The 26,131-nt window shown below is 42.8% G+C and overlaps 1 protein-coding gene across 1 annotated transcript in view; it reads left to right on the forward strand.

The window, feature by feature from the left end:
* Window positions 1-26,131, forward strand: part of LOC144686400 (partitioning defective 3 homolog B-like) — an 877,073-nt gene that overhangs the window by 471,678 nt on the left and 379,264 nt on the right. Inside the window, exons 13-15 of the mRNA XM_078551550.1 lie at window positions 10,965-11,070; window positions 14,617-14,722; window positions 15,727-15,857. Of these exons, the coding sequence (XP_078407676.1) occupies window positions 10,965-11,070; window positions 14,617-14,722; window positions 15,727-15,857 (343 nt within the window). The remainder of the gene's footprint in view (window positions 1-10,964; window positions 11,071-14,616; window positions 14,723-15,726; window positions 15,858-26,131) is intronic.

Here is a 26,131-nt window from a genome sequence, read left to right on the forward strand (position 1 = left end):
GGCCTAAGATCCACTGACAATTCTGCATTCCTCCAATTCTGGCCTCTTGCACACCCCTGATTTATTTTCCCTTGCCAGTGATGGCTATGCCTTTAGCTGCCCTAGATCCCAAGCCGTGGAATTCTCTCTCTCAGCCTTTCTGCCTCTCCACCTCGCTCTCCTGTTTTAAGATGCTCCTTAAAAAAACTACAGCTTTGATCAAGCTTTTAGTCACCTGGGGTCAGTTTTGTTTGCTTACTTCCCATGAAGCGCCTTGGGACATTTTACTGCATTAAAGGTACTAAAAAATGATAAAAGCCAAATTGGTATTCCTATCTGAAATGCTGTGAAGATGACTTGTGTATGCAAATTACTCGTACCAGGAATTGCTCTTCTGAGGCTGGGGATCAAAGCGTGTTTTTGGACTGAATAGAGGAACCACCATTAATGTTATTACCTGTACTTGCAATTGCTTAAAGAGCAAAAACTCGAAAAAGAAGGATTTTTTTAGTTCAAGATTACCATTGACAACATGAGTATTTGGTTCACTGAATTTTCACTTGTGTATCTCACAAAGCTATCATACATTTTTACTGGACAGTGCTTAAGGGAAGAACACATTGATACATTTAAGGTTTTGCGATATCTTTTGTGGCTTTGCTGAGAGTGATGCGGGTTTAGATGTGGAATCTGTGGCTAGTATTGAGCAAGGAGCAAAGAAGGCTCTGGATTCTATTGTCAGTTTGTTGCTCTTCAAGGTGATTGCAGACAGTTCACTTTCAAGGAAATCACATTGGATTTCTCCAGTTTGAACTGCCCATTTGGGTTGGGCTGCATACCTGTTGCTGATTTCAGTATGTCCTCCATGTACTTCAGTCACATACCTGTTGTGGCGAGGAATACATTCACAGTAGAAGTGGGTGGGGGGGGTGGGCACTATCTTGCAAATAGTTTCGAGAGCTGATCTGTTCTGTTGTTGCTACCTGTGATGTGTACTGCTTGGACAGTCTTGTTGAAGTTACAAAGAAGTCTTTATTAACAGTGCTGAATTAAGTACATATTTACAGTACAGAGTAAAGGTATGGAGAGGACCCCATACTAGGTCCTTACATGTTGCTACCTACCTCTAGTCTGCATTAGCCCCAGGTCATGTGCCTGCAGGCTCAAGGGGCCAAGTGGCCTACTCCTGCTCCTAATTCACATGTTCTTATGTTAAGTTACCAGGCTGAGAAAAGAACAGAAATAAACCATCGGGGACTAAGAATCACTGTGGATTAATTCTGCGAATCTAAATAAATACATAAAGGACAGTGTAAAATGTAACTATGAAGTGTGTTTTTCTTGGTTGGGCTAAAAAGCGGGTATTCCGTTCTGTGTTTCAAAGTATAAGTTGCCTACAAAGATAGTGTTTAGTCAATTGTGCTTTTAGCCTGTTGTTAGTCAATGTTTTAAAACATAAAATCTTGACATGTCATTCTTTCAGCTATGAACTGGGAGCTCGAATTTCTTTTTAAAAGTTATCAGTCTCTACTGGGATCATAATTCTAATGTTGCGTTGCGTTATCTAATTTTTCCAAATGTAATCAGAATTCTCCTTTCTAGTTGATAACTCTTGGGTTCCAGACCCTTCTAATGGAAACTTGAACCAAAAATCCAATCGCCGAGACCTTTATTTTTGTTTTGGGAGTATTTTGAAGGCTGGGCCATGTCTGTCTGCCTGTCTGTCTGCAGACACCTGTGCCCTTTTGTAGATTGCATTTTCCACATGAAGAAGTGAATGTAAAAGTTTTTTTTCAGGGGTGTGTTTTTATGATCAATGGTAATTTAGTCAAATGGCGGTCGTGTCGGGGGAGCAGGCTGCAACCTTTTGCAGTTGCATCACAACCTCTGTCTGTAAAGCTTACACCATTAAACAATCTTTTATGGCTTTATTGGTTTAGACAGTAATGCACAGGGCAGTGACTGATCTGTTCTACAAGCCAGATACTTTAATTAGGGCGAGTACTGATTTGCCGCTATCGTATTGATTCGTGTAATTTATCAGGGAATGATGAGGAATTTTAAGTGAGTGTGCTCTTGCTTGGCTCTGCACATTTCTATTCTCCCATTGGGCAATGTTTTAATTTAGTAATAGTTTGCCTTAATGGAATAAAAGCCTTTGGAAAAGATGCTTTAACTTGTTCAGTGTTCTTATTTAGTACCCACATTTCATTTTTTTTCCCTCCCTCTTAGTATAATGAGCCTTCTGTCTCCCAGCAAACAGGGAATTACAAATTGGAAAAAACAAAATGCTTATTGTTCAGGATCGCTTGGAAGTATCTGAACACCACTTAAAGGAGTAATGTTTTAATTTAGCGCAGCTGGCATTAGAATGAAAGAAAAATAATTTACATTTGGGCTTAGGATATTCCTTTGCACTTTACAGTCAGTGAAGTCCTATTGAAGTGTACTGCTGAAACTCTTTCGAGTTATCAACAGTCACAGATTGCAACTCATTCGAGTACAATCACAGTTCTTGGTTTCCGGGAGTGGGACATGAACCCACAACCCTCTGATTCAAAGGCGAGGGTGCTATGAACTGAGCCACAGCTGACACCTCCAAGTGTACTGCTGTAGGTGCTGTATTCCAGCTGAGACATTAAACTGAGGGCGCTTCTGCCCCCTCATGAAAGATCCCATTACACTATTTACATAAGGAGCAAGCGAATTCTTCCCCGTGTTTATGACCAATGTTTTTCATTGAACGAACATCCCAAAAACAGATTATCCGATCATTATTGCATTTGTTGTTTGTGGGACCTTGCTGTTTGCAAATTGGCTGCCGCGTTTCCTACATTACACTCCAAAAATAAGTAATTGTCTGTAAAGTGCTGTGGGACATTCTGTGTTGTGAATGTGTTATGTGTATGCAAGTTCTTTCTTTCTCTGCATACTGGCCTTTCATTCCCTACTCTCTACATGCTCTAAAACTCTTTGCCGTGCATCCTGTCTTTTACCAATAAGTCTCACTACCCCTGCATTCATTTACTGTCATTAGCTCTTCATCCGCCCAATGCATTAAATATAAATCCTTGTTCTCATTTTTAAATTCCTTCTTTAACTCTCCTCCTTTAAAAACTTGTATGGAACCCATTGAGGGGGTGGTTTTAACTCCCAAAAATGGGTAGGTTTGGTTCAGGTGGGAAATTAAAAAGGTAAAAATCTCAAACAGGAATCCATTCACTTCAGCTTTTCATGGAGTGGGGAGGAGGAGCAGGTAACTAATCTGCTTGCAGGAGTTGGGTTGATCATTTAAATATTTTAAGAAGACAGCGTGCCTTCAGTGTAATAGTGCCTCAATTTTTAACCACAGCTGGCCAGGTTTCCATTACTTTGGGAAGCCCAGCAGGTAAAAGTAGGAGAGTAGAGCTGCATCCATAAGGCAAGTGCCTTTAACAGCGCTGCTTTGGGCCAGTAGGAGCTGGTGTGTTTTCTCCAGGCCCAACAGGCTCAGCAGTGAACCCCTGCCACCCACACCTACCCCCGCCCCCATCCCCAATCCCCCACAACTTATTTGCTATCCACGTAATTCCTGCAACTGGACTCATCCTCAACTACAGCCTTGTCTCCCTGAGTGCCATCTGCCCCCACCACCTGCGACCCAACCCCGTTCAGCTACTACCACCCCTTCTCCCCCCCCCACCACTAGATCCACTGCTGTCAGCCCAGCATGGCTGTCGCCCGATGCTGCAGGATTTCATGCCCGACAGTCCTCCAATCTGACAACGACGCGAGCTGCAGGTGAGAAACCTCCAGCAAAAGATGTGAGGACGTTCGGGGAAACCTGTCCTTCCAAGTTCCCTGACCTCAAAACAGCCCCCCACCTGCCTGCTCCCTTTCCCATCTCTGTGCCAACATCCAGCCCCTTCTCTTTGGCCATGCTTTTGGTCACTGCTCTTAATCTCTGTTTTCCTCAGCAACCAATCTCTCTACAGCTTTCTGTGAAAAAGTGTGGGACATTCATTTTCTCCTGAAGGCACTGTATGAAAGCAAAGTAGTTGTTGTTTGACAAATGCTTTCTTTGCGCACACAGAATAGTAAACCCCATTTTAAAAAAATGTAAAGCCTCCTGGCACATATTTCATTCCTTGCATCAATCTGTTTCTATAGCAATTTATCTGTAGCAAAATGAAACATTTCAGAGAGCCTGCACATCATGACTAAAAGCAGCAAGAAACTGGCAGGGTAGAAAAGTTCTTTGAATAGTAATTCAAAAAATGAATGAATTTTTTGGGGAATGATCACTGCCTAAGGAAGCATTGGCTGACTGTGATATTTACATAGTTTCTAAGTTAGCAGAAACAATTTTCCCATTATATACATTGCAGCAACAACAGCTTGCATTATGTAGCACAATATCATGGTAAAATGTCCCCAGGGACTTCACAGGAGAACAATCAGATATTTTGATACCAGCTCTTGTCAGGATATATTGAAGCAAGTGTCCAGAAGCTTCGTTAAAAAGACTGACTTTAAGGAGCATCATAAAGGAGGAGAAGAGAGGCTTAGAGAGGGAATCCTAGAGCATAGGACTTAGGCAGCCTAGGCAGCAGTTGTTAAACTTGTTGATGCTAGTGCTTCTAGCCTTGAAACTATGGACTATTTCCTTGAGAATATTTGAAACTTGCAATACCATCTTCTTATTTTTCTGGGATTTTTTTTCCCCTCATTTTCCCTTATGATTTCTATTGTTTTGACATCTGCCTGCTTCTGTCAGCTCTGTACAGCAAAATCCCTTTGCTGTTCTGGTGATTAAACAACCGAAACTTTCCCAGCGCTGGATTTCCTCTGCAGCTTTGAAAAATGTGCCCTTGATTTCTCTATCAAGCACAAAAAAAAGTTGGCAAGTTTAAGCCATGAAAGTAATGAAGTAGAGGTGAAAGAATGCAATGCACTAGTGAACCGGATTCTTCGGAATAAAATGAAGAATGGGATACTCTTTTTCATTTCTTGCTCAGATCTAGTTAATGTAGTCACCAAATGAGGTAATAAGTAATGTCTGATGGATTCACTAGAATTACCTATCATTGTGAAGTGCAGTAAGTCTTTATGACACGCAACCTTCAACTGCTTTTCTGTTGATGTCACTTCAATTCATATAGGCCTATGAATCCATTCTTGGGAGATGGAAGCCGGATTTAGCACTGGAAATGGTAGCCATTTGGCCCTCTTGGAAATTAATTAAAGTAGCGCCAGTGTAAAAGCTGCTTTATTTTTCAAGGGAGCCACAAATGTGGTCATTCGGCACCAAAACAAAATTTGGTATCATTGACAAATCCAACGTTATAGTCTTGAGAATTTTACACAGTATGAAGAATTTCTACTCCATCACCCTCGCTGCCCCACTCCCCCCCACACCCTGCCCCTGCCATTAATTAGCAGAAGAATATTGCTTGTTGATCCTGCTGTGAAAGTACACCAGTCTCTAATTCTTCTGTTAATGTGGTGGTACACAAAGCATTATAGGCGGCTTCTGAGAAAAGTGGGTGAAATTGCAAAATGTGAGTACCATATGGCGAAGGCCTGGTGGAATAATGGAATTTGAACCTGAAAATAGTGGGAAAATCATGGAACAGTGGGCAGAATCATGGAATGTCACCATTCAGAAACTGGCGTAATAAAAATGAAATTTGACTCCTTCAGACACCAGAATCCAGTAGCCCTAAATATAAATAAATGGAATTGCTGATTGCAATACCCAAAACACCGATATAGTTTTTTTGTTTAATGAAATAAAAATTGATCTATTTAAACCTGATAAATAACGAAAAAAAAGGACCTACATTTTTATGGCGTCCCTCATGAATTCAGGACAAACTAAAATGCTTTATAGCCAACAAAATACTTTTGAAGTGCTGTCACTGTTGTAATGTAGGAAATACAGCAGCTACTTGTCACTGCAAGGTTCCACAAACAGCAACAGGATGATAAACAGATAATCTATGCTAAGAATTGGCTGAGGGATAAATATTGGCCAGCGTACCAGAGGTGGGTAGGAGGAGGAACACCCTAGTGTTCCTTGAATATAGCTTTCATGTCCACCTGAGAAAGTAGTCAGCACTTCGGTTCAACTTCTCACCTGAAAGATGGCTTGCCTGACTGTGCAGCGCTCCCTCATTGGAGTGCCAACCTAATTTTTGTGTTCACGCCTTCGGAGTGGAACTTGCAGGCATAACTCTGACTTTGTGGTGAGTGTGATCCCAACTAAGCCGTAGCAGCAGGCTTGAATATAGAGGTTTTTTTAACCGTTCGTAGGATGTGAGCATCACTGGCAAGGCCAGCATTTATTGCCCATCCCTAATTGGAAAAGTAGTGTTGAGCTATCTTCTTGAACCGCTGCAGTCCATGTGGGGTACGTAAAGCTACAGTGCTTTGCTCTGTAGTAATTTGGTGTGCCTTTTTAGAAGGCTGTTAGGAGTCAACCACGTTACTGTAGATTGGGAACCAGATATAGGCACGGCCAGGAAAGGATGCCATGTTTCCCCCCCTGAAGGACCTTAGTGAACCAGATGGGTTTTTATGACAATCCAGTAGTTTTATGACCGTTGTTATTGAGACTAGCATTTTCACAGACTCACACAGTGCAGAAGAGGCCCTTCAGCCTATCGAGTCTGCACCGACACGTGAGAAACACCTGACCTACCTACCTAAGCCCATTTATCAGCACTTGGCCCGTAGCCTTGAACGTTATGACGTGCCAAGTGCTCATCCAGGTACTTTTTAAAGGATGTGAGGCAACCCACCTTCACCACCCTCCCAGGCAGTGCATTCCAAACTGTCACCACCCTCTGGGTAAAAAAGTTTTTCCTCACATCCCCCCTAAACCTCCTGCCCCTCACCTTGAACTTATGTCTCCTCGTGACTGACCCTTCAACTAAGGGGAACAGCTGCTCCCTATCCGCCCTGTCTATGCCCCTCATAATCTTGTACACCTCAATCAGGTCGCCCCTCAGTCTTCTCTGCTCCAACGAAAACAACCCAAGTCTATCCAACCTTTCTTCATAACTTAAATGTTTCATCCCAGGCAACATCCTGGTGAATCTCCTCTGCACCCCCTCCAGTGCAATCACATCCTTCCTATAATGTGGTGACCAGAATTGTACACAGTACTCCAGCTGTGGCCTCACCAAGGTTCTATACAACTCCAATATGACCTCCCTACTTTTGTAATCTATACCTCGATTGAAAAAGGCAAGTGTCCCATACGCCTTTTTCACCGCCCCATTAACACACTCCTCCGCCTTCAGAGAACTATGGACACACACACCAAGGTCCCTTTGTTCCTCAGAACTTCCCAGTGTCATTCCATTCATTGAATACTTCCTTGTCAAATTACTCCTTCCGAAGTGTGTCACCTCACACTTTTCAGGGTTAAATTGCATCTGCCATTTATCTGCCCATTTGACCATCCCGTCTATATCTTCCTGTAGCCCAAGACACTCAACCTCATTGTTAACCACCCAGCCAATCTTTGTGTCATCCGCAAACTTACTAATCCTACCCCCCACATAGCCATCTATGTCGTTTATATAAATGACAAATAATAGGGGACCGAGCACAGATCCCTGTGGTACACCACTGGACACTGGCTTCCGGTCACTAAAGCATTCTTCTGTCATCACCCTCTGCCTCCTACAACTAAGACAATTTTGAATCCACCTTATCAAATTACCCTGTATCCCTTGTGCATTTGTCTTCTTTATAAGTCTCCCATGTGGGTCCTTGTCAAAGGTTTTGCTGAAATCCATATAAACTACATCAACTGCACTACCCTCATCTACACACCTGGTCACCTCCTCAAAAAATTCAATCAAATTTGTTAGGCGTGACCTCCCTCTGACAAAGCCATGCTGACTATCCCTGATCAAACCTTGCCTCTCCAAGTGGAGATAGATCGTCTCCTTCAGAACTTTCTCCAAGTGAGGCTCACTGGCCTGTAGTTCCCTACAACCCTTCTTAAATAACGGAACCACATTAGCTGTTCTCCAGATTTTATTCCAGATTGATTAATTTACTTTAAATTCCCCCAGCTGTTGTGGTGGGATTTGAGCTTGTGTTGCTGGGGGCTCCAAAAATATTGATATTTTTCAGGCTCTACTAGTGAGGATGATCTCAGACAACTTGTGAGTGGCAGTGGTGAGGGTGTTGTGACACAACTTTAACATAATTGGCAAATGAACCAGAGATGAGATGAGAAATTTTTTAAAGCAGCAAGTTTTTATGGCCTGGGTTGTATTTCCTAAAAGGGCGGTAGAAGCAAACTTAATTGTAACATTTAAAAAGGAATTGGATATATACTGGAAGGGGGAAATCTTTACAGACCTGCGGGGAAAGAGCAGGGGAGTTAGACAAATTGGATAGCTCTTTCACAGAGTCATCACATGATGGGCCAAATGGCCTCCTTCTGTGCGGTTTGATTCTATGAAATGAGCGTTTCTTGGCATATCATCTGCTTATGCTGCAGGGATGCCAAACGTCTTGCTAGCAAAGTTCAAAAATATACTGATTTTTGTTGCTTGAAAGATAGGTTGCGTAGGGATTTCACAAAGGTGTTGATGGGACACCACAGCCATTACTGTAATGTCCATTCAGTGGACAGTTCCCTCTGTGTGGTGTCTAAAGACACTGCCTGGGGGTGGGTGGAGAAGGCGGCGATGTGTGCCACTGAAACACACAACAACATGGAAGATCCCAGTTCAGTTTCCGGTCATGCCGAGATAACTGATCTCAGCCTTGGTGTCATGCTTTATGATGCTGTTTTGCCCCTGGGCTTACTTGGCAAAAAGGTCAGCCAGAGTTAGTGTCTAGGCTGGCGAATGAAGATGATGGGACCCCGACTTCGCGTGTCCATGCAACTGTGTCTGATCACGAGTTGCTGCCATCAGGAGAGACTGAGCAAAGATTGTGGGGTTGGGGGAAAAGGGGAAGAAATTTGCAATGCTAATGCTTCAGTGTATAAAAATATTCCAGAAAACCTTTTGCAGAGAAATTCCCAGTGAGACTGATTTAGAAGAATGAAGTCACACAAATCCTCTTAACTTTCGATGAGATCGACCATCAGGCCAAATGCTTTCTCCTCACTTAAAGAGAATCCCGTTTTTATTTAACCAGAGGACACAGATTTAAGATAATTGACAAAAAGAATCAGAGGGGAGATGAGAGTTTTTTTTATATACAGCATATGCCGTGAGTTGTTGTGCTCTGAAATGCACAGCTTGAATGGGCGGTGGGAGCAGATTCAACAATAACTTTCAAACGGGAATGAAATAATACTTGAAAAGGAAACATTTATAGCACCGCGGTGAAAGGACAGGGCAGTGGGATTAATTGGTAGCTCTTTCACATGCTCAGTGGGCTGAATGGCCTTCTGTGCTCTGAGATTCTATTTCAGTTCTCCATTCTGACCATGTGCTGTTGTTCCCAACATTCCAGAAGCAACACCCGTGAATAATCACTGGGTGCGGACATTAATGTTTTTAACCAAGTGACTGCGGGTTCAAGTGAAGGTCATCTGTGTGACGGAGTTTTATATTTAACAACCAATGGTGGAACAGGAAACCAGTTGTAGTCATTGGATAGTGGGGACAATTGTTTTTTTTGAAACTCACATGAAGACATTATGATGGGCTATAATTGATCATGCAGTGCTCATGCTTGGTTTTGAAAAAAAAAAATAGCTCCTCGCTCTAGCTTGACTGACGATTTGCCTTCTCTAATAAAAGTCCATTGCATATGGCTCCCTCTATAATGAATCATGTCAGAACACTCACTTCTCTATGCTCTTCTGGATAAGCGCCTTGAATGGTAAATGCTTGCTCTGGCTAGGAGTAGGACTCATCCTTGGAGTTCTGTAAGAGCTTCATGTGAGGGCTGATCAACAGAGCAGATGTGTTTTGGTAATGTTAGCCAGGATCATTCTCATGGGGCGCATTTGCTTCATTGGTCTGTTTGACTTGCTTTGTGACCTATAATAGCCCATTTTCTGTTTACTGAGTTCTGTTGGTTTGTCTCGTGTCTCTCCTGATCTATCCTCTTCCTCTCTCCCTTCTTCTACTTCCTCCCTCCCATCCTCCCCCATCCTTTGCCCCTCTTCCTTCCTCCCTCCCACTCTCACTTTCCCCTCTCGCTCCATCCCATTCTTCTCTCCCTCCCCCTCCCCCTCCCATTTTCCCTTTCTCCCCCTGTCCCACTCGCTCCTTATCCTCTCTTCCCCTCCCTTCCTGTTTTCCCTTTGTTTTTTTATTATTTTTCTCTTCCTATATATTTTTTTCTGTCTTTCTGTCCAAGTGAAGATGATATGCTGAGAAAGACGTTCATCCACATTCTTTGGCAGCCTCTTGGAAATGAGAAAATCATTTGACTACTAGCCAATGGAATTTTAACCTAGTGGCAGCTCACATAGTTAAGGTTGGATGTAGGTTCTAGGATTTTCCATCCATTGAATGTGCCCAAATCTTAAGGAAAGTATGAGGAACCAAGTGGAGAAAATTCAAAGAAATTAAAATAAAGTGGTGTATCCTAGCCATGCTTCATGGGAGGTGTGCGCCTCTCTGTTAAGATTAACTTAAGACTTGACACATCTTGCAGGACTAGGAGGTAGAGGGAATAGGGATCAAGAGAAGACCCACTCAACAGTGCATTGAAGGACGTTCCTGAAGAGATTCCTTAAATTGTTCAATTCAAGAGTTTCAGATAATCAGCGATCTGGCCTTAAAAGTTGCCTTGGAAGCACAACGTAAGCTTGAGGTGCCTCAGCCTGTTGGGGGCATCTCCTGACTTTGAGAAATGACACTCACGTTCTATGTGTTGTTCTAATTTATCGGTTCCAAATTTTAGCACTGTAAATATTGGATATCAGAAAGATTTAATCAGAAAAGCAGCATTGTTGAACAAACATGCTCCATGCAAGTTGTTTAAAGCCTGACAAATGTGTTTTGTGTTCTTAGGATCGTCTGGAGGTTGGTGGTGTGCAAATACACAATACTCGCAGCAGTAACGGTACCAGCCAGTGGCATACCCAATCACCTGGTTTCCGAGAGAGGGTGACTATAGGTAAGCTCCTGGTACGGCAGAATCAAATTCATTTACCCAACAGGGTTAAATTATGAGGAAAGGTTACATAGACTAGGTGCTTCCTTGAAAATAGAAGATCAAAGGTTGATCAAATTGAGGTGCTTCAGATGATTTATGGGTTCGATGTTTCCTTTGATAATGGGGCGTAACCTTAAAATTAGAGCTAGGTTGTTTAGGGGCGATATCATAGAATCATAGAGTCATAGAGGTCTACAGCACAGAAAAAGGCCCTTCGGCCCATCGAGTCTCCGCTGGTCAAACAAGCACCTAACTCTTCTAATCTCATTTTCCAGCATTAGGCCCATAACCTTGTATGCCATGGCATTGTAAGTGCGCATTCAAATACTACTTAAATGTTATGAGGGTATCTGCCTCTACCACCCTTTCAGGCAGTGAGTTCCAGATTCCCATCACCCTCTGGGTGAAAAAATTCTTCCTCACATCCCCTCTAAACCTCCTGCCCCTTACCTTGCATCTACGGCCCCTGGTTATTGATCCCTCCATCAAGGGGAAAAGTTCCTTCCTGTCTACCCCATCTATGCCCCTCATAATTTTTTTCACCTCAATCATGTACCCCCTCAATCTCCTCTACTCCAAGGAAAATAACCCAGTCTATCCAATCTCTCCTCATAACTAAAACTCTCCAGCCCAGACAACATCCTAGTAAATCTCCTCTGCACTCTCTCCAGTGCAATCACATCCTTCCTATAATGCGGATTCCAGAACTGCACACAACACTCCAGCTGTGGCCTAACTGGCATTTTATACCGTTCCAGCATAACCTCCCTGCTCTTATATTCTATTCCTCGGCTAATAAAGGCAAGTATCCCATATGCCTTCTTAACCACCTTATCTAGCTGTCCTACTACCTTAAGGGACCGGTGGACATGCACACCAAGGTCCCTCTGATCCTTGGTACTTCCCAGGGTCCTACCATTCATCGTGTATTCCCATGCCTTGTTTGTCCTGCCCAAGTGCATCACCGGATTATATTCCATTTGCCACTGATCAGCCATCTGACCAGCCCGTATATATCCTCCTGTAATCTAAGGCTATCCTCCTCACTATCAGAATTGCTTCCAATAGTTTTCCCACCACTGAGGTTAGACTGACTGGCCTGTAGTTCCCTGGTTTATCCCTTCCTCCCTTCTTGAATAATGGTACCACATTGGCTGCCCTCCAGTCCTCTGGCACCTCTCCTGTGGCCAGAGAGGTATTGAAAATTATTGCCAGCGCCCCTGCTATCTCCTCCCTTGCCTCACTCAACGGTCAGGAGGCACTTCCTCACCTTTGTGAAGGGAGTGGAAATCTGGAACACACTCACTACCTCAAAAAGCTGTTGAGGCTGGGGAGGCTAATTGAAAATTTCAAAACTGGGATTGATAGATTTTTGTTAATTGAGGCTATTTAGGATTAGAGAACTAAGGCAAGTGGATGGAATTAAGACACGGATCAGCCATGATCGTGCTGAATGGCCTATTTCTGTTCCTTTGCAGCAAGTTTAAGATGCATTAATGTATTGTATAAATAGTTAATAGCTGAACTTTATGCAATATTTTCTAAAGAGGAGGATTTTTAGGTAGCGAAAGCTTGCAGATTACAAGCTATTAGTTTGCATCAGCGGTTCCATTCACAGCTTTTTTTTTGGCCCAGTCAGGCTATTGTTTCTGAGCTGCCAGGAAAACAGAAACGATACACTAAGAAAAACAGCCAGTCAAGGATGAGTGACATACCATGTAGACTATATTATTGCATTTTGGAGGTAGGCAGGAAGACTCTTGCAAAGACCTTACTTGGAAATAGAATATGTGAGATAGATTCAAGGGTCAGGTAGATTGTGCAAAGCTGTGGGAGGAACGTGCTCAATGGGCCACGTTCTTCTATATCTTCTTCCATGCTTTTGTCCCTATCTTTGCACTTTGAAAACTCTGTCACTATTAGCAGATCATTGAAAGAGGAAACCTTGCTCCCATAAGAACATATGAAATAGCTGCAGAGGTAGACTACGTGTCTCCCTCAAGTTTGTTGCACCATTCAATAAGGTCATGGCTGATCTTCAACCTCAGCTCCACTTCCCTACCAGCTGCACTTCCCTTCCCTGCCCCTTGATTTCCTTGAGTCTAGAAATCTTTTGATCTCAGCCTTGAATATGATCAACAACTTGAGCATCAAAAACCCTCTGAGGTACAGAATTCCAAAGATTTACAAACCTCTAAATCTGCAACCACCTCTTTTGAACCCCAGGATGGAGGCCATCAAGCCCAAGGGATTTGTTGGCTTTTAGTCCCATTGATTTTTCCTTTAATCTAAAAGTATTGTTAACTACTTTAGTTAGCCACATGTGGAGTTTTCTCATGGAGTTTTTATTTGTCAGTGGAATGTATATTCAATGAGAATTTTGAAATATTTATGTAAATGTTCGCCAGAAGTCATATTGTTAGTCTGGCTGCATGCTGGCATAAGACCAAACCAGAATGATCTCCCTATGTATTTAGCTTCTCTTTTTCTCTTACCCACATCCACCCAACCAACTTCACCCAATCCACCATCCATTTTGAGAATTCAACTGAGTTAAGTTATGAATATCAGAAAACTGAGAAATTCCCAGCTGTAGAAGCCCATTTTCTTTTTCTAAACTGTGACATTTGTTGCAATCCTCATCATTGTTGTCCTTAACCCTGCTGTAACTTACACTTTTACTACTTTCGGCCAAGCATCCACATTGGCACTGATGGCTTAGTGTCTGCTTCGAGTACTCGGCAACAGCAAGTAGGGAAATAAAGAGTGAGCTTACATTTTTTATAGCGTTGGTTTGTGTTCTCTGAATGTACCAAAGCGCTTCACAATCATTGAGTTACTTTTATGAAGCATAGTCACTTATCGTTGTGTAGGAAAACCTCACATAGAGGGAACTCCAGTGAAACACATTCCCTTTCCAAGCATAAAAGTGCGATCATCATCATCATCATCATTTGTCACACCATAACTGTTACCAAGATCTAATGCTATCAGTTATCTCAAATAGTACAGGATATTGATGGGATACTGTATCAAGCCTTGGGTCCATGTGTTTGCCTGTGTGGTCCACATTTGTGTCATTTTTCAGCTTCCATTTGGGTAATATTGTCACATTCTCTGCCATCCCCAGCTCTTGCTCAATTTAGAGTACATTAGTGTTTTCTTAAAGGTTCTGAAAGCAGTTCTTTTGAAGGAATCACATTCCTTGAGAACATGGACATTTTGTTACTCTGTAGCAATCCACAATGGTTTTTGAGTTGAGATGTTTTCAGAGGCAGTGCTCTTTCTGGACACTAGCCTCTTGGGAATGTGTCCATGCAGTGCGTGACTAGAATCATAATGCCTGTTATTTTGTGTCTCCTTTTTACTGGAGATAACCCAATGCAGTGAAGTGATTCACTCACCATTCACTCTAACGGTATAGAATGTAGTAAGCAAAGTTGTTTCTAGATCTTGCAGTTTCTAGGATATTATTTTACAGTCTTGTTTGTTTATTTATGTTTTCAGTGAATGATGACGGAGAGGCTGAAATTCCACCTCCGGTTCCACCACATCCCGAAGAAGAGGAAGCCATGGGAGTGTACAAAATGTGGTCTTTTCGTGAAGATAAAAGGTTCGTAACCAGAAGTTAACCCTAGTCATTAACTTGGTAATGTGTGTAACTGTAGCTTGCTGGAGGTACTGATTGAACCTCTACTGATGTTAATTTAGCTCCTCACACTGCTAGGAGAAAGAAAGAAAGCAAGCTTGCCTTTATATAGTACCTTTCATGAACTCAGGATGTCCCAAAGTGCTTTGAAAGATGCGTAGTCACTGTTGTAATGGAGGAAATGTCGCAGCCAATTTACACACAGCAAGGTCCCACAAAGGGTATTGTGATAATGACCAGATAATCTGTTACAGTGACGTCGTTTGAGGGATAAATATTGAGCACAAAAGCTTAGAGGAAAGCAATTAAAACTTCAGCTCAGAACTAAATATTGAAAATTGATGATAGTTTACTTTAGATGTCAACATTTACTCTTTAATTGATCAAAACTGAGGAAGGAGAAAATGAATAATAGAAATGCCTGGCATATGTGCTACCCAGTTACCAGCCATGTCATACAAATTGAAGTCTCTGCAGAGTGACTAATGTGCTGTTGTGTTTTTAGGGTATTTGTCACTGCTAGATTGTGTATGTTAATAATTTATGCTGTGAGATTGAGTATCCTTAGGAATATGCATTCGACTGAATGCCAGAATCATTCCAGAGCAATAGCCAAACTCCTGTGCCACTGGGCATCGTTTGAGTAGCTATTCTATCTCCGCAAGGGTTATTATTGATAATAGCACATGAACCAGCCGTTTATTTCATGTTTTCCCTAGAGTGCTTTTTGTGTTCAAGTCTCTGGAGTGGGACTTGAACTCACAACCTTCTACTTCAGAGGCAAGAGTGCTACCCACTGAGCAATGGCTGACAGAGTGACTAAGGATTCACTGGAGCAATGAATGCCCAAGACTGTGGTCCATGTTTGCAGTTTATAGTTACCACAATGCTGCCATCTGAGGTGGTGGGCAGAAACTTTGTTTTTTAATATGCTATTTAATTATGCCTAGCTCTCGCTCTCTCCACAGCTCCGACCTCAATTCTGCTTCACAAATGCTGCAACAAAGGCCGATGGCTGGAGCTACAGAAAGTCAGGCTAGCAACACTGTCAAGCGGCAGTCTCCTGGCAAAATCAGCAGTTCGAAGAGCATGGATTTGGGTAAGGGCCAACTAGCCAACCTGTCACTCACAGAACCAATTAAAATAACTAACGTAGAGAAGATAAATTAAAAATAGTTTGCACCCTATTGTCATTTAACATGCCAAAACTGAGTGGATTATAGATGTCATCTGAACCCCCAGGATTAAATTAGATCTTTGTGCTCTCCCTGCCATCTGTAGCTTTCTTGTAATCTATACTGTGGTCTTAATAAGATGAAAGTAGTGTTAATGATGGTTAAAAGTAACACCAAAGTGACATTGATTGAAGTTGGGGACAGACTGCATTGATATCACAGCGAATTGCAGTCTTTATAGAATTCACAGGGGAGTATAACTGGATGATGATTATTAAGTTCCATATATTAGAGGTTTAATCACACCAGCCTGGCAAGATCCCTCCATACTTCCAGTTCAGTCTCATTAATGTTAGACTCCATGCTGAAAGATACCTTTAATAATAATGAGTATTGAAAATTAGCTTCACCAGACAACATTAAAATGCATTTATATAGCACCTTTAGCATAACAAAATGGGCCAAGGAGCAATTAACAAACAAAATTTGACACCAAACCACACAAGGGGATATCAGGATAGGTGATAAAAAGTTAGCTCAAAGGAGTGTTATAAAGGAGGAGGGAGTGGTGGAGAGGTTTTGGGGGGAAATTCCAGAATGTCGGGCCCAGGCAGATCAACTCACCGCTGCCAATGGTTAGGCCTGAGCTAACAGGCACTGACAATACCCTGTAGTTCATACACAGCTTCTTACAATCCAAAATTAACCCTGCCATTATTTGCTAAGATCACCAGGTGGGAACACTAGGTACAATGGGTCTATGTTGTTGTGTGTAACTGGCCTATAATGTCCTTGGGCTGCTTTGTGTGTGCCTGTGATCTAACTTGGTTACTGGGTCAAAATGCAGCACACAGTTGTTCACAGAATAACACAATATGACTCTCTTCCTATTTTGCCAAGAATTTTTAGGGTTTGGTAAATTATATGTGAAATAAAAATTCTTACGGATCTTTTCCTTGCCAATGGCAGGGAATTTCTTGAGGGCAACCAACTGGTCTCATCAAGTGTGTAAAGTTGAAACTTAGAAAATAGGGATAATTCTGTGATGTGGCCGCCATGTAAGGCTGAGAAGCAGAAGAAAGTGTTGAGAAGTCATTCTGAGATGTAGCATTGACATCATTTGTGGCCTTCCATTCCAGTTTGCATTGAGCAATGCTGCTTTAACCTTTTGGGTGTCACATTCCCAGCTTCCTTCCTTTCTGAATGTAGCCACAATTCCTATAATCTGCCAAACATGATTCCCTATAATTATTCTGTAAATTCTGGGAGCTCTACTTACTTTAGACTTAATTATAATGGGCAATCTCTATACTTCGCAGAAGTTGAAATCATTGCTCACTACGCTGATGCAAAAAAAAAGTTGTATAAAGTGGACATTGTGGTCACATTTAATGGGCAAAGCTTTTAGTATATATGTCATTGTTAATCCTTCAAAGAAGTTTTAAATCATAATAGAACAATAGGTGTGTGTGATCCTGTTGTGCAGCATCTATTGTAGAGGTGACCTTACTTGGTAGAACCATAAAACGTGTTCTATCCCTTTCATATGCCAGCTCTTTGGAAGATCTATCCAGTTTGTCACACTTTCCTATCCTTCTCTCATTAGTTCTGCAAATTTTTCCTTTTAAGTATATATCTGATTTCTTAAAGTTACTACTAAATCTGTGTCCAACACCCCACCAGGCAGCTTATTCCAGATTCTAGCAATTCTTTGCGTGAAAGAATTTCTACTCATTATTAATGCAGAACTTTGAATTTTGTTGTTAATTATACAACAACTTTGTCTGCTGGTTACCCACCCCCTTGTCTGTAGAAGCAGTTTCTCCCTATCTACTGTATCAAAACATTGGCCAGGACTTTTAGGATGATGGGGTTTCCCTTCCCGCCATCTAAAGAGTGGGTTTGGAACACATCACTACTGATACTGCCTGTCTCATAGCCATTTAACGCTCCAACAAGCACTAATCAGCTGGAGGCAGAGGCGGGACTTTGGCCCTTCCTTTGGGAGGAAGTCCCACCTCAGAGAGCGGCTGGTCAACCTGATTGGCTGCATTGCCAGAAGCTGCAGTAGACAGCAATGGGACTGCAAGCAATCCCCTGAGCCTAAGTCCCGGACCAGGTAAGTTTTGGAGGTCTCAGGCCGGGGACTGTTTCAAGTATAAGGACAGCTATACTTCTTCAGTGTGTACTCAGTGAAAGCCTTTATTAAACTAACCTAAGATGTCTGCCCCCAGAGGCAGAGTGCCATATGGCAGAGTCACCTGACTATGGCAAGCCAGTTAGTCAGGACACCATTGCATTTCCAAAACCCAAATATCTCTTTTTTCATGTAATAAAGAGACAATCATCCCCCTTTTCATGTTAAAAGAAAGATACAAACATCCTCTTTTTTCCCCAGCAAACATAAGTCACATTTGCCTGCACAATCTTGTGTGACTGTGAGTTGCCCAAGTTACCCACTGTATACCCACTGTTCTCATGCATTGACAACTGTTTGGTCTACTAGTCAGTCTCTGCACATGCATTGCACACTGTCTTCAAACCATGCAGGTCTCTTAATGGAACATGTGTGCATTGTCATTAGCTGTTCTTCTGGGTGATGTTTTTTGTCCGGAGAGTGTTATTCCCGTGGTACTTGTTGCCTTGGTGACTTTTAGTATTCCATTGCTGTTGTTGGTGTAAGGAACATATCTCTTTATTTCTGTTGGACTATTGTAAAGAACATATCTTTTTATTTTCCGTTGGACTGTGGATTAAAATTACAATAGTTGCAGTTTGAAAGATATGTCCACTAGAACAGGATGAGAGATATTTATAAAATGTTGCAGTCCTGGAACAGAGTGTGCCATGAAAGGCAGGATGGTGCCGGAAAGGAACCCTGGACCAAGGGAGCTGCCTGGCAATGATGCTGACCAGGTGACCAGGGTTTGTGAGAGAGCGATGAAGCAGGATAGCTCCTAGCCTGTAAGGAACAAGACCTAAAACCTCTTGCTGCTGTGTGTGGAAGATTCCAAAAATTCCAGAATAATAGCTAGCTGGCCTTTTCTGCTCATTCCTCTATAACCTGCTCTTTCTCTCTGAAAACCCTTATCAAGAGGCAAAGGGGAAAATCACCACTAGAAACATTGAAAGGCAAGTGCTCAACCAGTGAACTAAATACTGAAAGCGTTGGAAGACCGCCTTGTGTCATCAACAAGAACTGAAAGGAACTTGGAAGACATTGATCAAAATCAACCCATCGAATCCTGTACTCCGGAATTGGTGCTATGGAACTGTTGTATCCCACCCTTAAAATCCATGTTTTTGTGTGTCTTGTATGTGCCTTGTACGTGTGTGTAGAGATTTAAGAAGGGGTAGAGTTTAAGTTATGGAGTTAGATATTAGCAGTTCATATTTCTTTCTTTTGCCTCTGGTTAATGAGTTTGTTGAATAAACTGTTATTTACTTGTTAAGCTTACAAGCCTGGTGCTCATATTCTGTTAACCTAAATTAAACAGTTAGGTAGAATTGGGGCAATCTGGTGGTTCAGTCAAACTTTTCATATTTGTTATGGCTCAGGGAACAGTGGGGCTTGATATTACAGCGCACTATCCCCAGTGAGTCATGACATTGGGGACTCATGGAACTCTGGGATTGGTGGTAGTTCTGTACTCAGTACAACTGGTGAGGTCCCTTCTTCCTGACTGCCCGATTGCTGTGAAGGAATAGCTTCGCTGGTTGTTTGGATATGCCTGCGTTGCGCCTGTATATTTGGTCGTTCGCTTCCACTGTGTACGATCGAGGTGACAATTTCTCTATGCAAATGCCAAGTTTACACGTGGGCTGACTCCTGTTGAGAGAGTGAAAGGTTTGCATCCTGACTGGCTCTCCAATGCTCAGCTCTGGCAATGGTTTGGCAGTCTTGTCAAACTGAAATTTGGCTTTCTGTTGTTTCACCTTGATCTTTTCATTCATGCCTGGTACTACCTCTGGTTTCAGCGGCCTTTTTGTTATTGGAAGAGTAATTCGCGTGTGGTGTGACATTAGTCTCTGGACAAGTTCCTGTGGAACAGCTTCATTTACCTTTGGCTTGTGCATTTCATTGCACTGATATGGTCAGCAACCATCTTGCAGTTCACTTGAATATTGTCTCCATCTTTCTGGGCCTTCTGTCTCCCTCGCTCTGGAGTTTCATGTTGCCCTTTCTCTGCTGGCACGTTCAGCCCAAGCTTTAGACTTGATCCAGCTGAGATGAGTGGCCATTGCTTCCCATCTATGATCTGGAACTTGAGATCTCCCTTCTTGCCATTGCATTGGGTTGTCAGACTAATTTGTCGTCTCAGTATAAGTATCGTGCCATCATATAGCCTCAGTCTTACTTTCGAGGGCTTCATTTTTGGATCACCATGTTGGACCACTTCACACAAGCCTGTGAAGTTCATGATGTTGTATGATGCACCTGTGTCCATCTGACATTTCTTGTTTGCTTGATACTTTCTTTCTGGGGTCACCATTGTAACAGTCACAAACCATTTGTCACCTGCGGACTTAACTGAACCAACCTGTTGTATCATGTGTAGTTCTTCATCAGGCTCGTCTGCTGATGCCTCTCCAGTGGCCATCTGTATAGGCTTGTTTTTCATTTTCTTGGTCAAACACTTGTCTGCAAAGTGATTTTGCTTCTTGCAGTTAAAACACTGCTTTCCCCATGCTAGGCAATCCTCCTTTTCCCATGCATGCTGTCCTCCGCATTTTTGCATCCCGCCTTTTGTCTGCGATTGCTCAGCTCTTTTGTCTTGGACTGTCTCTCAACATAACGTATCTCCTAGTCTGCTCTGCCATACATATGCTCTATCTGTTGTTTCACAACTTCTGCATTTCAACACACTTCTATCGCTTTATTTAGTGTCAGTTTCTCATCCTTCAGTAGACTTGCTCTCACCGAGGGGTCCCGCATGCCTAAGACTAATCTATCTTTAATCAGATCACCCTTTAGCTGTCTGAATTCACATGATTCTGCAAGCTGCATTACTCCCGTGACGTACCGTCCAATGGTCTAATTTTCACTCAAAACTCTAGTGTTGAATACATAACGTTCATATGTAACATTCACTCGGGGTTCAAAATGTGCATTCAAGGCTTTCAAAGCAGTCCTTCCCCAGCAGTGTTAACAGCGTGGCTACTTGTATCGGTTCAGACTTGTTCATTAAGCCTGTTGCAATCCCATTGTTTTGCCATTGTGAGTGGATGCATCATTTATCATGCATCATTTTTCAATTGGACTGGAGATGTGATTGGAAAATTTACTGTAGCCATTTTTACTCACTCAGTAATTTACTTGCAGCCTCTGTTTCCTTCGGATGTGCTTTTCTTTTGTCCTTTATTCAGCAGCTTTTTTGTAGATTTGTACTGTTCTGTGTCTCTTTCTGAGCCGTCTCATTTGCAGCCTTTGTCTCTTTTCCTTTGTTATTTTCAGCATCATTTTTTGCAGACTTGAACCTTTCTGTGTTCCTGGGTTCTTAGTGTCTTCTCTGCTCCTTTTACAGGGTTCAAAAATCTATTTTTTCTCCACCTCTGGCGCTATTTTTCATGTATAAGTGTGTACTCAGTGAGAGCCCTTATTAAACGAACCTAAGATGTCTGCCCCCAGAGGCAGAGTGCCTCATGGCAGAGTCACATGACCGTGGCAAGCCAGTTAGTCAGTACAGCATTGCAATTCCAAAACCCAAGCAAGAAGGTTAGGTGAGCCCCGGGGGTGGTGGACAGAGGGGGATTGGGGTGTTGGTGAAGAGGCCAGGGAGGAGGGAGTACCTGCGCTGACCAGACCTTAAGGGGGGAGGGGGGTGCCTGGTGTTAAAAGGGGGCTGCTGATGGAGGCGACAACCCCGCTTCCTGCCTGTGGCCTGAACCTGGTTTATCTTTGGGACTGCACCCCCCTCCCCCTCCGCCCCTGAACCCATCCCACCAGCCTAAAAATTGAGTCCGGGTGGGAAACGGTACTTAAGTGCTCAATAATTTGCCACTTAAGGGCCTCAGCTGGGGCAAGGCTAAAGCCACCCGCCCCCCCCCACCCAAATAATTTCCCCCTCATCCTTCTCTGCTGTCAGGAGAACAATTCCATTTCAGGGCAATGCTTTTTTTTAATACATTCTGGGGTTTGTTGACATCACTAGCAAACACAGCTTTTCCTTGAACTGCTGCAATACAATCTGTGTGGTGAAGGTGCTCCCATTGGGAGGTAGAAATTCCAGACTTTTTACCCAGTGATAATGAAGAAATGGTGATTATATGCACGAGCCAGGATAGTGTGAAAATGATGGAACAGGCTCAAGGGGCTGAGTGGCCTGTTCCTGTCTGCCTACCCCAGAACAAACTACCTGCTTCAGAAAATGAAAGGGTCAGCAGAGACAACTTTGAGGCTGGATGGGAGGAGAGAATTCAACTGCAAACTAAGTTTTGTTTTTAATTATGTGAAGAAATACTTGAAAGGCAAGGCCGTGAAACTGAGACATGAATACCCCGCACAGGCTTGACTTCCTTGCTTAGAACAGTTAAACCCAGTGGGTCAGGTGCATTCCTTTGTAAGTTCAATTGTCTGGTCAGATACCATGAGGCTGGAGTTTGGATAATGGCTGTAAGTCATTAGGGCAGCACTCTCTAGATGAACTCTTGAGGTTGGACATTGATTTATGATCCGGTGCTTTCTCTTAATCATTTCTTTCAAGTGCATGTCTGGTTGAGAGCAGGAAAACACAATACCCATCCCTGCACAAAACCAGGACAAGCAGTTCACTTGATACGCCATGTCCAATTTGACTCAGAAATGTTTGCATGGCCACTAAATGCACAAGCTCGTGTTTAAAAAGGAGCTTTGGCACTGGGATTTTCTTGCCTGCAAGCCCTAAAATTTAAAGTGACCCCACCCCCACCCCCCCCAACCCCCACCTTGCCCCGGAAGCTCAGAGATGTCAGTGACAGTGGCACTCTTGTAAATATCGCAGATTTTAAAAGATACAAATGGTGGTAATAAATATTAGGTGACAAACAGTCATTTGATGAAAGAGAACCCAATACAACTAATGGTCACACAGGGTTCTTTAGGCTGAATGTGGAGGTTACATGTTGTCCAAGTCTGTTGTAATTTTAACCTAACTCGCAGGGTGGGAAATCATATGGAATGCTGGTTTCACAATGGTGCAATTTTATGTTGGCACAATATTTCTCTCCATCGACTTCAACAGAGAGCAAGGTCAGATATAAAACTGCCAGTTTCCTAGTGGTTAGGTTCAGTTAAAATTTCCCCCCATTACACATTTTTTGTTCCCAAGTATGTTTTTCCCGAAACTCTGCTCTTCCAGTAGCTGATGCTAAATCATGACCAAGTGATTGGGTTGTTCAACATACTGTTCAGGTCTCAGATAAGTATCTTTCCAGTGAGGGGTTTGTGTGAGGGAGTAATTTGGGCCTGCAACACCCTTCAGATTTTGTGCCCTACTTTCCTGGGTGGGTGGGGGTGGGGGGTGGCGGAGTGGCCTGCCTGATTCCTGCTTAATGACCTCTTGCATTCGAGTAGCTGAAACCAGCAGCTCCCAATGCGAGAAATCAACTGTTGTGAACTGTGCTCCTACTGCTTGGTCCAGCAACATTGCTGAGTTCCAGCAGCTTCACCTGTTTTTTAAAGCAACAACAGGAGTAACATGTATTGATGTTGCATCGTTAATGTGGAGGACTACATTGCAGGAACTCACCGAGGCTCCTTAGACAGCACCTTCCAAACCCATGGCCGCCACCATCTGGATTGACAAGGGCAGCAGACACATGAAACACCACCACCTGGAAGTTCCCCCACCAGGCTCATCGCCATCCTGAATTGGAAATATATCGCCATTCCTTCACTGTCACTGGGTCAAAATCCTGGAACTCCCTCCCTGACAGCACCGTGGGTGTACCTACACCACAGGGACTGCTGTGGGTCAAGAAGGTAGCTCACCACCACCTTATCAAGGGCAATTAGGAATGGGCAATAAATTCTGGCCTTGCCAGCGACACCCACACCCTATGAATGAATAAAAAAATTGATTTAAAAATACCCAAGGCCCTTCACAGGATCCATGATTAGACAATATTTGACAGCCATCTAGATAAGGAGATATTAGGAAGGCGACCAAAACTTGCTCAAAGAGGTAGAGTGATGGAGAGGCTAACGGCAGGAATGCTAGAGCTTTGGCGTGGGCAGCTGAAGATATGGCCATGAATGATGGTGAAAAATGGCGATGTGCAGGAAGCCAGAATTGGAGATAAACAGGTCTCGGAGGGCCGTAGGGCAGAGGAAGTTGCAGAGATAATGAGAGGCGTGGCTATGGAGAGATTTGAAAATGAGATGAGATTTTTAAAATTGAGGTGTTGCTTGAACAGGAACTAATGTAGATCAGCAAACACAGGGGTGATGGGTGAGGGGGACTTGGTGTGAGTTAGGATATGGGTAGCAGAGTTTTGGATAAGCTCAGCTATATGGAGGGTGGAAGGGAACCAATGACCTGCTCCCATGGTAATTTATAAATGACTACAGCATGATACACATTTTAAACTTTGTATTCAGTAACATCCAAGCCAACCTGCGATATGTTTTAAATTAATGAAATACTTCCCACACAGTGTTAGATACATCATGGCATCCACTCAGTTTGTGTTGGTTACACGTAGCTAAATACTGGGTATTACTTAGGTTTTATTACTTAGATTTTAATATTCTATATCAGTTTAGGTGGTTGTAAGTATTTCCCAGAACAGCAACATCTCTTTTATTTCTGTTTTATAAACCAGTCTGAGCATTTTACTGCATGTAGAAATCTCAATTTACAGCAAACATTAAATAAAGGACCATTTATCATCTCTGCAAGATCAGATATTCAGTCTCTCCAGTTGCAAGTAAATTTTCAGCTGAAACGAATCTCTATAAGTGGGGCCACACAGTTTGAGTTTTCATGTGAAGTTGCGGGAAACTGTGGCTGTTTTATTCAGCAATTTGGTGGCTCCTAAAGGGTTGTTGCTGCCAAGCCCTTTCGCTCATCGTGCTCCGGAACTTGTTGCTCCAGGTAATGCCCAATAAGTCTCCTCCTGGATCAAGACCTTCCTGAGTTAGAGTTAGCTTGGGGTCTACGGGTGATCTTGGAAAAGCAGGTGAACTTATTTCATAATTGGCTTTATTTAGTTAATGTTTTTAAAATAGAATCCATTCCTGTTGAACGTGACACATTGAGGTAGAATCTGTTATCGTCCATATGTTTCCTGAGACTTGGCTTTTCTGCCAACAGTTCAATCACCGACTCGCCCTCCCCCGCTCCCGTCCGCCACCCGGCCTTGCATAAGTAAGGGGAGGTGGAGTACCCCACCTTGTTAACAAATTCTGTTTTACCACAGCATGGGCAATGCATCGTCACAAATGTGTTGGGGGAAATGCCTAAATAGACCTCAGCTTCTTCCTATTCTGGGATAGGCCTGAATAATGGCATTTAAGACGAAGAGGGGAGAAAATAATGAAATGGGGATCCCCAACCGCTTCTTTAGCCCTGAGTAGCTTCCTTGCCAGTAGGGGATTTCAATCTCTGTACAAACAGTTTGAGGCCAACTCCTTTCAGCCACCAGCGGAGGACATTGAATATTTCAAAATTTACTGACCAGAAACATTTCCGTATTTGCTGATCAAGCCGGTTCAGTTGGCATTGTGCTCCATTATTGGGCAAGAGAAAAATCAGGTTGGGCTTCTGACCCTTCTTCAAAGTCTATCCCCACCACCGCACTCTCTCACCTTTGTTGACATAGAGTGAAGACAATGTCAAAATTGACTCGATGATGTCCATAGTCAAGAACTACAGTCTCGCATGAAGAATGGCACACTTGAAATAATGTGTCCAATTCTGGTCCCTGTATTACAAAAAGGATGCAGAGGCACTGGAGATTTACAAGAATTATAATTGATATAATTTATAGTTTATAATTATCAGGAAAGACTGAACTGGGGCTCTCTAACTCTGGGAAAAGAAAAGGAACCTTTAAATTATGAAGGGTTTGATAAGGTAGTTGCAGAGATGTTACCCCTGTGCAGGAGTCCACAACTAGGGGTCATAAATGTAAGATTGCCACTAATCCAATAAGGACTTCAGGCAAAACTTCTTTATCCAGAGTGTGTTTAGAATGTGGAAACTTGCTGCCTCATTGA

The sequence above is a fragment of the Cetorhinus maximus genome, chromosome 11 (genome assembly GCF_964194155.1).
Source record: "Cetorhinus maximus chromosome 11, sCetMax3.hap1.1, whole genome shotgun sequence".
Classification (NCBI taxonomy): Eukaryota; Metazoa; Chordata; class Chondrichthyes; order Lamniformes; family Cetorhinidae; genus Cetorhinus; species Cetorhinus maximus.